The sequence below is a fragment of the Gavialis gangeticus genome, unplaced genomic scaffold (genome assembly GCF_001723915.1).
Source record: "Gavialis gangeticus isolate Ggan-Ray unplaced genomic scaffold, GavGan_comp1, whole genome shotgun sequence".
Classification (NCBI taxonomy): Eukaryota; Metazoa; Chordata; order Crocodylia; family Gavialidae; genus Gavialis; species Gavialis gangeticus.
The window spans coordinates 60,987,637-60,999,849 of NW_017729024.1; the positions used below are offsets into that span (position 1 = coordinate 60,987,637).

Consider the following 12,213-nt stretch of genomic DNA (forward strand, 5'->3'; position numbering starts at 1 on the left):
CTCAGGTCCCTTCCGACCCTAGGAACTATGAAACTATGAGGTCAGTAAAATCGCGAGTTTTCAAAGAGTCAGATTTGATCCAACTCAAGGAGTTCATAGGCATGGTGTCATGAGAATACACTAAAAGATAAAAAGGTATCCATGACAGCTGGGAGCTTCTGAAGGCCACAGTATTGGAAGCCCAACAAGAAACTGTTCTGACACAATGGAAGCACAAGAAGAATGGCAAGAGGCCACTATAGCTGCATTAAGAGCATCTAAAATACCTCCAATGGAAAATAAAGCATACAGGCAATAGAAGAAAGGGCAAGTCATCAAGGAAGCATACTAGGAAATAGCAAGTCTGTGGGGACAAAAATCAGGAAGGCAAAGATAAACAACAAGCTGCACCAAGGAAAGGAAGTCAAGGACAACAAGAAGAGGTTCTAGAAGTATGTTGGCCAAACAAGAAGGACCAATGAAGCTGTTGTTCTCTGTTAACAAGCCACAGGGAACTCCTAACTGAAGGCGGATCTACTCAACAGATCTACTTTGTCTCAGTCTTCACAAAAAAATTAAGCTTCAGTCAAACCTAATACAGATTATCTGGTTATAGAAGGGGCAAGCTGAGGGAGGAGATAAAAGAGATGATCAGAGTTTTTGTTGGGTCTGAATGAATTTAAGTCAGCAGGGCCAGGTGAACTTCATTCCAGGGTCCTGAAGGAACTGAGAGGAGATCTTGGAGCCCTTGGCAGTAACCTTCATTAAGTTGTAGGAGACAGGCCAGACAGATATCAGAGGACTGGAAAAGGGCCAATGTAGTATTTCTTCTTTTTACAGAGGAAAGGCAAAAACGAGGACACAGGCATCTACAGACCAGTAAACCTCACATGAATACCTAGGAAGTTACTGAAGCATATCCTAAGGAAGGTCAATTACAAGCATCTGGAGGAGGAAAGGCTGATCAAACAATCAGTATGAATTTACTAGGAACAAATCATGTCAAACTTGATTTTCTTTGACAAACTGCTTGGGTGGTTGAAGGGAATGCCATGGATAATGCATCTGAATTTTAGTAAAGTTTTTGACAAGGTGCCACACAACCTTCTCACAAACCAACTGCAAAAACATGGACTAGACTAAAACTACAATGAGGTGAAGAGATACCTGGCTCAAGAACCACAAGCAAAGGGTAATTATTAATGGGTTCATGTTAGAATGGAAGGTGGCTTCAAGGGGAGTCCCACAAGAGTCCATCCTGGGCCTGGTGCTGTTCAACATGTTTATTATGCCAGTATCCAAATCATTAAAAAGCTTCTTGAGTAAGTTTTCAGATGACAAAACTGGAAAGGATTGCAAACCTGTTGGAGGATGGAAGCACAACTTCAGAAGGATCTTAACATACTGGAAGTTTGGTTGGAGCTAACTGGATGAAGTTCAATGTGGACAAGCACAAGGTGCTACACCTCAGGAGGAATAATCAAGAACAAATAAAAATAAATGACACCTGGCTGAATGGCAGCTCTGTGAAAGAGGGCTTGGGAGTCTTGGTAGGCCAAAGACTTAATACAAGTTTACAGTGCAATGTAGCTACACAGAAAGGTGAAGGTCATTTTGGGATTCATCAACAGAAGCATTAGGTACAAGACATGGGAGATGATGGTACCTCTCTACTTGGCACTGGTTAGATTTCATTTGGAGTAGTGTGTGTAGTTCTGGGCTCCACATTTAAAAGAGGACATGGAGAAGTTAGAGAGGGTCCAGAGGCAGGTAACAAAGATGATAAAGTGCTTGAAGGCAGCTCATATGAGGAGAGGCTAAAGGAGCTAGTCATGTTCAGTTTGTGAAAGTCACTTAAGAGGAGACATGATAGCTGTCTTCAGCTACTTGAAGGGCTGCCATAAAAAGAGGGAAAGCACTTTCTCTCTCTTGCTCCACAGAGAAGGATGAGGACCAATGGCTTGAAGTTGCAGCAAAATAAGTTTAGACCAGATATCTGGAAAAACTTCTTCACTGTTAGAACAGGGAGGCAGTGGAATAGATTGCCTAAAGAAGTTCCAGACTAAGTCACTTGGGGTTTTCAAGAAGAGACTGGACAGGCATTTAGTTGGGGATGATCCAGGCATAGCTATGCCTATATTCTACTATGGGTATGCTTCTGGGACTTTGCTAGTTAGGCCCCCTTCACCCCTTATCTGGCATGTGTCGGTGTTTTCAAGCCTTCCTTAGGAGGCACTGGGTGTTGGCTACAGCCAAGGCTGGGTATTTTGACAGGGGTGTGCCAATGCTGCTGCTGGGACCAAACTGGGAGGTTCCTGACTAGAGGGTCTTGCCCTTCCACCCAGAGTCAGACCAAATCACCATATTTGGGGTAAGAAAGGAATTTTACCTGCTGGTCAGATTGGTATGGACTGTAGGGTTTTTTGCCTTCCTCTGCAGCGAGGGTCATGACCCTCTACCTGGGACCTCTTGAGCACACATTGACAACATTTCATAGAAGCAGGATATTGACTGTCATGGTTCCCCTGCTTTACTTGTGGCAGGGGATGATGTTAGGTCTGTGTTATGTTAGGATTGATGGTAGCCTTATGTAGAGGTTGGATTACATTTTGTATAGGAAGGTTTAGATAGCAATGATCTTGCCTCAGGCAGAGGGTTGGATTATATGACCTCTGGAGATCCCTTCCAGCCCAACTTCACTATGATTCTATGACTGAAAATTGAGCTTGCCAATATTTCTATAGGAATTTCTTATCAGGTAGATTATAATATAGTGTTAGATAGCAGCACTATAAGGAAAGGAATAACTTATGTATGTTTATAGGAGTGAACTGTGTATATTTCTTGAATCATTCTCAAGCCTGATCTTGTTACCTTAAATCAAATATTTATTTAGACACAATGATACTCAGATGTGTCACACTAAGATAGATTTGAACATTTTATTCTCTAGTGAAGGCCTGCCAACAGTAAACAGAATAGCTGAATTTTGGCAGGGCTTTAGGGAGACATTTAGTTTTTAAGCAACTGACTGAACATTAAATGTTGGCATTACTTGACCAGCTAGGAGCTATGCAAATCAAGCCCCTTATATGCCTAAAATTTGGAGCTAGATCTGTAGCAAGCAAAGAAATTAACATAAGTGCAAGAAAGCAGTGCCTATCACACAAATGCCAAGCTACCTTAATTCCTCCTGTTACTGTTTCATCTGCTATCTGCAGAGGGAGCTAGAAGGGTTTCTAAGTCATCTTCGTGACTGACTTCATAGCAAATCGGCGCAAGTTAACACCATTTAAACATGTAGGACTTTCTCTAAAGAATTTATACTACCACCAAAACTTAAATATAGAGAAGTTTGTTACTTGTATACGTGTGAACTGAACCGTTATGGCTGGGCTCAAACAGCTAAAATGTCAGGTGTAACAGTTACTTACAAGGCAGTGCACAATGCAAACATTCTTCTGATCTTGCTTTAGCCATAAATGCATGTTCTTGCAAATGCTATAAAGGTTGTGAAGATTTGGAGCACGTCTCGCTGGCCAACCGCATTCAGAAACCTGGAGGATGGAATAAGAGGTGAGTACAGTGACTACAGCCACACCACAAACAGATGCATTTGTATTTTAAAACTAAATTTAAGAACAAATTAAAAAGGAAGCTTAATAAGCAGGGTATCAAACAAGATTTCTGTTTAGATATATCCTCCACAGCACCCAGCAAAATGAGTCTTCCATCCTAAGCATGGTCTCTGGACACTACTGAAATAAAAATAGCTACAACATGCAAAGCTAGCAGAGTATTTGTTACTACTGAAGCAGTCAACATTAGTTAATGATATAAAACTGCTTCCCCTGATGGGCTGAAAAAAAGTTTGTTTAAAGAAACCAATCTAAAAGTCTCTCAGCAATTTTCACATTAACAAAAGGAAAAAACCATCCACCAGTAAAAAAAAAATAAATTTTACACAACACTTTTAAACAGGGTTCAAAATATGACAAAACAGTTGGCACTGACAAATGCTTTTATAGGAATGGATGCCTTGTCAGCTTCAGGGAACTATCTAAAAATCAGTGAGCATGCTTAGTGCCTCCTGACGACTTGCGCAAAGTAAGTTGAGGGTATGGACAGATGAACGAATTGCACCAAGTTAAAAGGGTAACTTAAGAAGGTATTAGCTATTCCACAGTATCTATTCCCTGGGCTGCTTCTATCCTAAGAAGAGTGAAAGCTGGGCAGCTTCCCTAGATTAGTTTCCACTAACTACAGAATAGGAGTAAACAAACAAAACAGTTAGGGTGGTACAGCTGACAAAGGTAAAATAAACCCCTCTCCCCTGCTGGTATAAATAAGTATAATCTGTTCATCTAACCTCACTTTTTTCCCCAGGCTGAAATGTAAAAAGAGATTGTTTCTGGGAAAAGCTAAGATTTTTAATATCAAATTAGCTCTTCCTCAAGAAACTGTCAGAGTCAGAAAAAAAAAAAAAGTGACAGATGTAAGAGAATTAATATTATTCAATCTTTTGCCCCACGTTTTTGTTGCATTCTGTAGTATTCTGTCATTTCCACAATTTCATTTTGAAGAAGTAAGCTTTTCCCATTGGAAAGATAAAACCAACAAAACTGATCAATAACTCCTAACCACGTTAAATAAGCCTAAAATAACATTCCATATTAACTAACTGTAGCAAAGAAATGCCACCTCTTCTTTCCACCAGATTAAAATTTAAATAGAGCAGTGCTTCTCAGCTGGGATGCCACAGCACCCCACAACATGAGCATTACTACCACAACCAGGTTAAATTGTCCCACGTGCCTACTGCACAGCCACACCAGGAAGGACTGTGGCAACCATGTGCTCTTCTGCCTCATTAGGGATCTGATAAGCCTAAAGCAGGGAAGAGGGCCAGCTTCTAAAGTAGCCCTTCCCTGTCCAGCCTCCCCCCACTACTGAAATATGCAGGACAGTTCCACTTATCCCACTGGCCTGTTTCCAGGAGATGCTGTGTAAAGTTGGACCAGGAAAAGCTACAGAATGGGCCGGCTTTCCTGCCTGCTTTAACCTTAAAAGCATACTAACAACGCAGAACAGCACTGTGTGCTGCAGCCCTTCTCAGGTTTATTGTGCAGGAGCAGTACAAACAGTTTTACCAGATAACAGTGGTGACAACACCCGATTGAGAACCACTGTGGCAAGTCAACTAGGGATGCCACCAAATTCAAACAAGTTGAGGAGGGGTGCCCCAACTCTAACAAAATTGAGAACCACAAAGACTGTAGGCAAGGTATACAAAAATTGAACCACTTGAGTCTTAATATTAAAAGAGCCAAAAATTCCTAATGCTACTTCATGGACACAAACTGAAAAGCAAAAAAAAGTCTTAGCTCCTGAACTAATGCTGACAACCATATGGCATCTCTCTGGTTATTTTATTCTAGCTTTCTTAGTTTAAAGTGGAATGGATTTTGGCACAAAAAACAAATGCTATACAAAAAGACAGGCTTTTGTTCCCTATCAGCGCATTCATTTTCTTGAAATATACTCAACTACTAGTGATGGATTATTACTGGAGGAATCCACAAAACTGCTCAACAGAAGCAGCTCTGCTGCCTTAGGGAGGTTTTGGGCACCCAAAAGCTATGTAGGAGTGGAATCAAGAAAAGCCTAGAGAGAATTCCAAAAACTTTACATTTTTACCTAATATGAACAAACAAAGTTCACAGAAAATTCTGTATTGGTGAAAGGAATATAGAGCAAAAAAATTTAGAGCGAGTTAGAGAAAGGGTAGCCTGGAAGATCTAAAATATTCACAATGATGCATCCATTTAGTAAGGACTAGAAAGTACATCAAAGTTATAAATATTCACCTCAGATATTGAGGGTCTTACCACTTTACAAGGTCTTAGATTAGTATACATTTTATGGCACAAGAGACAATGGAGAAGTCTTGAATTTTCTTCACTTGCACTAAGTAGAATACCCTACATTTAGAAGTTACCCTTTTCTTTTGTCTACTATTCCAAATTAAATATGGAGTTCAAGTTGTAGAATGACTTCACTGGAGACGAACATTTTGTCCTCTTTATACCCACAGGATTACGAAACAGCTTTTCAGCACCTGGGTTTTACAGGTGGAAAAAGGGGAAGGTTTCTTAGAAAAACAAGATGAAAATAAACTCCATTTCAGTTTAACTGGGGACTCAAAAAAGCTTTAGTCCTTAAAGGCAACCTAAACAAAAAGTGAAATTGTACAATGCTTTTTTGACAAGCTCAGATCCATTGATCCCTTCTGGCTATACAGGAAAAAAAGACTTGGGTCAGGATTAAATGGATGATGCTAATTGACAAGCTAAATAAACAATAAGGCCTGAAAAACTTGAGCCTGTTGGAGGATTGGCAGTTACTGCAGTAATTTTCCCTTGTCAAGCAAGTTAGAGACATCACTGCAGGAGTGCTATATACAAGGGGAATATAGGTCAATAAACTGGACATCTTCAGAGTAAAGTTGAGTTTTCTGTCCAAGGAATAAGGTTCCCTAATGTGAGACAAAATTTGGAGAACATGGATACAGAGTACGTACTTTTAGAAAAAGAGCAACGCATCTGGAAGACTTCTTTAAAAATTCAGTGCATTTTTTTCTGTTCCAAAGGATCTGTGGGTCTCCACTGAAATTTAGGTAAGCCTAGGGTCTTAAGTTAACCATTTCTGGGGTTCAGTCTCAAGGGTTGATAATCCTTAAAAGTTTAAATCAAATTTAGGCAAGTAAATATATATAGCAGTTTATCCTATCTGAATTCCATTCCATTAGTTTGCACTTGGAGGAAGAAGAAAGTTTTAGGTCCAATGTTTTCCCTCCTCCTCCTGCTTGAAGGAGACTTATGAAAGGAAAGAGTAAGAATACACTGTAAACTGAACTGTGTCAAACAGAGGAATATTATTTTAAAAATATGGTTTTGAAGGGATGATAATGGACAGCTTACACCACACAGCTTAAAAGACAAAAAAGGGACACATTGAGTCCTGGTTGTATAAAGATCTAACTGAGGTCCAGTGGGGATGGTGCAAGTACATCTTCAGACACCGCCAGGATGTTTTCATTAGAAAGCTGGGATTTGAAAGCCCGAGACTCCAGTGTGCTGCCAGTCATGATTTCTGGTTGCAAGACTGCACTGAAGAAAAGGAACCAAAAAGATATTTACACTTAAGGACCTGCCAGATAGCCATCTTTGGTTACCTACAACAAGGATATGTGCCATGTCCCTGCTTTTATATACTGCTCATTTCAGGCAGCAGTAAGGAGTGGACATGCCTAGACAATTCACTAAGTGCAGCTGGCTCAGAGAGGAGACAAAAAAAAAAAAACAAAAAACCAGCGAGATAAAAAGGGAGCAAAGATATTAAAGAAGGCCAGTAAGTGAAGCCCTCCCAAATAGTGCAAAGCAGGGAAAGACACAGGGAAAGACCTCTGGACAAAACAGAGAACACAGCTGTTCCAGTAACACATTTGTTTCCTAGGTAGGGAGGTGCTGAATGCCTGGGTCTTTCTTCAGCAAAGCTACCACTCCAGAAAGCAATGCCATCTTTCCCTTTCATCCAAATCAGTGGCAAATTATGCTAGAATTAATATTGGTAGTGGACCTTACCTTTGAAATGGTCCGTTTGTGATTTGAGCTGTACATCTTAACTGAATAAAAACGCTGGCATCTAACAAAAGATGCGCTAGGTCTACCCAGTCTTACTACAGGAAAATAAATCAAAAGACAAATACATACACACCCTATTATGAAATCTTGAAGACCTGTATGTTCTTGGAGATACATTGTAAACAGCATAGTGTCCAGGGTGTTTAGAGTCTAAAAATAATCGCACATCTTCTATGTTATTTTTGATGGCAGATTCTACACCTTCTGCTGGAAAGGACATCACTGAAAACAGAACATTGCCATTTGAGGTATTAACTTTTATGAAAATATAATTGAAATCATGATTTTAAAAAGATGCAACTAACCATACCAGCAATTCTGGAAGTGATAAACGATATATCCAAATCTCCCTTTGCATAACTGAAATAAAACACATGTCTGAGTTAATATGTAAAAATGATTTTATTCAAAGGTAAATAGAAATATGTAAATAAATAGTTTATTCAAGTAACAGGCTACCATGGAGATTTTTTTCCTGCTGGGAAATCATAGGAAGTACTCAGTTTATCAGAGTGATAGCGAAATAGTTCAAGACCCTATATATTTAACTAAGAGAATGACAGATGTTGTGGAATGGAGATTAGACTTTCAAATAGCAATTCATTGCAAAGAGATCTTCCTTGGGTGCAAGTGCTCTGATAAACATCTACTAAAAGAGTTAGGACTTATAGCTGAACTTTCTCATCCACGTTTACTAGAATTTCCAGCTATTCAGACCTTTGAATAGCAACCCAGATGAGCTATGTCTATAGCCTTGATTACAAGCATACCATAAGCTTCACCATATTTATCTTCACACTTCGAGAAAGAGAAGTATTTCTGTGCCTATTTTTGCAGTGGGGAACTGACCCACAAAGACCAATTGCCACATTCTCTTAGGTACTGCCATGTAGGCATTTCATTCCTAAACTTTAAGCCCACTGCCTCAGGAGGGTAACCTAAATAGACAAGTTTAGATGTCTATACAGTGAATATATAGGTCACGGTCAAGCCATAGCGCATGTATACTGAACATGGACACACCTACAGGTAGTCATGTGGAAATGCAAGGTACAGGGGTGCATCTAAGCTTCCCCTTCCTCATCCTCAGAGCTAAAGCATCTGACAAGGCTGCATGTTAGATTAGTTGGTCATCCCTGACTCAGCAGCCAGCTGGAGTCTTCTACCTGAACCAGGATGCTTAAGTGACAGCAACACCAAGTTCAGTGTGAAGCACAGGGCACGTCATTCACTTTGAATGACAAATGTTCCCAGCCACTTTTTGCCAAGTAGCCTAGGTTAGAGCTTGGACCCAGGATGCAGAACAGCTGCATTCTGGACCTTCCTCAAGCCAGAAGGAACTCACATCTCCTATTTCCCAGGAAAAAAAAAAGTGGCCTGACCATGCTGGGCTCTCCCACCTCCTGGATGGGAATTAAACACACCCAGGCTGGTAACCAACTAAACAAAAAGGTGGGCACCACCATGGGTGGTTGTAATAAACTGTATTCATGCAATCTGAAAGTCACTGGATGCACTATGCAGTGGCCTAAGACTGTATGAATCCTTGGTTCCTTTCAGGTCTCCCAGAGCCAAATCTGGATCATAACAGAGTTCAGGCAGAAGTTTGGCTCCAAGGGGAACGCATAAGCTAAAATGCCTCTTTTAAGACTAAAGTTGAGGCATCTAACAAATCCAGGCATCTAATCAGTTTTCCAGCTGCTCAAGTGGCACCATCTAGGGTGCACCTAGATTCCATTTAGATCCTGTTAAGGTGCATACAAAGCTGATTTGAATTTAAGCTTAAAGTCAACACTGTCCTTCCTTCTCCTGGCCTTTCCAGAGCCCCCAGATCCAGGTGCACTCAGGTCCTCTCTGCTGTTCATTCCTTTCTTGTAGGCTCTACAATAGTTCAGTCAAAGCTACTTCATTTCCTTCCACTCTTGCTCTCCTTTGGGTCAATGTAACTCCTAACGACACAAACTTGGGTTCCTCTCTCCAAACAGCTCCCTTTCTGCTCCTGCACCACTGAATGCCCCTAAAGCAAATCTGAAGACTACAAACTAACTTGGACAACTGTAACACTCCTACTATTCTGCCAATGTCCTTTCTAAACATTTAGTACCTGTTGCTTGTTGACTTCCCACCAAAAACTACTACTCCACAAAAGGACCACTCCTACTGTAAAAGAGGGAGGTACCTCATCATGACTTCCTCCACCTCCTCTTTGCTCACCACTTTCTCCTTTAGTATTGATCACTCTTGGTCCCTTAAACTTTCTACCTAGCCTCCTCCTTGATCCCACCCCTTCCTGGCTGCTACCTTTTTATATACTACCCTCACTTTAGTAAAGCTTCTGATAGTCTTCCACAACATTCTTGCAAGCAAGCTAAAGTAGTACAGGTTGGATGAATAGACTGTAAGGTGGACAGAAAACTGGCTGGATCATCAACTCTCACCAGGAGGGGAGTAAAGCACTGGAATAGGTTACCCAGAGCAGCTGTGGAATCTCTATTCTTGTAAGTTTAAGACCCAGCTAGACAAAGCCTCGGGTGGGCTGATCTAGTTGGGGATGGTCCTGCTTTGAGCAGGGGGATGGACTAGCTGGCCTCCTGAGTTTAGAGAGTTGGATGAGAAATGTTCATGATTCTCACTTCTCCCCCCTCACTCAAGCCCTTTCAGCTCCCTGACCTTTCCCTTGAAAATGAAAACCTGTTGTTTGGCCCTACCATCAATTTCCCAGAAATTACCAAAACCTTATCTGTTTTCTTCCAACACCTTTTCCTACCTTTACCATTTACAGTTGTCTTGACTCTCATCCAACCCACAGTGGCAAAACCACAGTCAAGATTGTAGTCACAGAACTGGGTTCAGATGTCTCTAACCTAAGTGAGATGAATCCTATAAAAACTGAGAGAATGCCAAAGGAAAAAAAAGAGCTGGGATATTACATTCAAGCTCTAAAGACCATGTAAGCAGAAAATATTGGCAAACTGCAAGGAGTTCAAAAAAGAGTAGCATGAGTGTTCAGAAGCTGAAAGAATTGAGTAGGCACTACTCGGAGTCATTTTTATCTAAGCAGTCACTGAAAGAGCAAATGACACCAACCCAGAAACAAATGAAGACTACATATATCAGTTAAAGAAAGTATAATGGGAAGTAATGGCAGGCATGCACCTAAGGAAAACAAGCTGAGTATCAGGAAAGGCTTCCTAAATATGTTGTGTGAAGTTGGGACGTTCTCTCTCAAGGGAAATAGAGGAAGCTCTATCAACACGGGTGGCTGAAAATTAAACCAGACAAGGAACAATAAAATGTGGAGCTGAGGTTGTACTAAGTGCTGGCTAAGTGCTGTGGTAAAAGCGTGGGTAAGAGAAATTTTCATCTAGAACAAGCACAGTGGAAAGTTAATGGTACTGATCAATCCACAGTGCTTGCTGTACCTTTAAAATTTCAGCTGTTGAACCATATGTACTACTTCCATATACATGAACTTTTATTCATAAGGAAAAACTAATGAAAGATTTTTTTTAGCTCCTCTGATCAAAAGGAACTTATTAGGCAAGTCTGCAACCTCAAATAAGTACACACAAATCAGAGCAGTAAAAAGGAAGGCCAAGGATTTCCTGGAGTTGGTATTTCTTGTTTCCCTCTCCAAGAAATTCAAACCCATTCCTCACCAATAGTTTTCCAAGGTTGATACCTGCCTTAGACATACTCCCCTTAACTGTTATACTCAAACTTCACTTTTGCATGCATCTGAATTAAACACCAAAATCTTTGAAGCAGAGATTTCAAATCTCAGGCATTTATAAAAAGCTCCATGCATACTTAGCAGATTTTATTATATAAACAATTCCGAGTCTCATATACTAAAGGCAGCTAATAGGTAATGGAAGCAGGAAGGGTAGTTTTGCAGAAAAAAATCTGAATACTCCTCAGCAAGCTACTTTACTTACCCAACCCCAAAAATGTACATGATACTCTATCAATGTGTGTGGTTGCTACAAACTATTCCGTTTTAATACACCTTCCTTAAAAAAAGGATTAGAGGTTAATTTTGTAATCTCTCCATAATTTTCCCTGAACTCCAACGTGATGATATCATGGTCATTTCAACAATAATGTAAAGCACTATTTCATTACTTGAGCATACTGTGAGACTTTCATGAGCTTCCCTTTGGCATGGCTGCTTAAAAAAGAAGTCATAAATAGTATACACACACATTCCTCACAATTAATTACAGTCCATTAAAAAAAAAAAACCACAGGCCCCAATCCTGTAATTAAGGCTGAAAGGACTTTCACATCTTTACAGGGATGCCTTGACTTCACAGTCCATCTACACTGGGTGGATTGCTAGACTAGGGCCTTCCTAGCCAAGCCATTAACAGAAGAAAGCATACATTTTATTTATACTGAATTAATGTTGCTAAGAAATGAGAAGCAAGGTACAATGAAGAAAATTAAGAAAGGGCAAAAGGAAAAATCACAAAGCAAATGAGTAAATTATGTTTAGAGCTTCTGGCTTTGTTTCTCAGAAAAAAAACAC

At 40.3% G+C, this 12,213-nt stretch overlaps 1 protein-coding gene across 2 annotated transcripts in view; it reads right to left on the reverse strand.

Moving 5' to 3' along the window:
* GAK (cyclin G associated kinase) overlaps positions 1 to 12,213 on the reverse strand; it is a 207,220-nt gene that overhangs the window by 103,102 nt on the left and 91,905 nt on the right. For both annotated transcript variants that reach the window (XM_019517146.1, XM_019517145.1), the window contains exons 12-14: positions 7,993 to 8,042; positions 7,756 to 7,904; positions 3,414 to 3,536 (exon numbers count right to left, since the gene is read on the reverse strand). In XM_019517146.1, the coding sequence (XP_019372691.1) occupies positions 3,414 to 3,536; positions 7,756 to 7,904; positions 7,993 to 8,042 (322 nt within the window). The remainder of the gene's footprint in view (positions 1 to 3,413; positions 3,537 to 7,755; positions 7,905 to 7,992; positions 8,043 to 12,213) is intronic.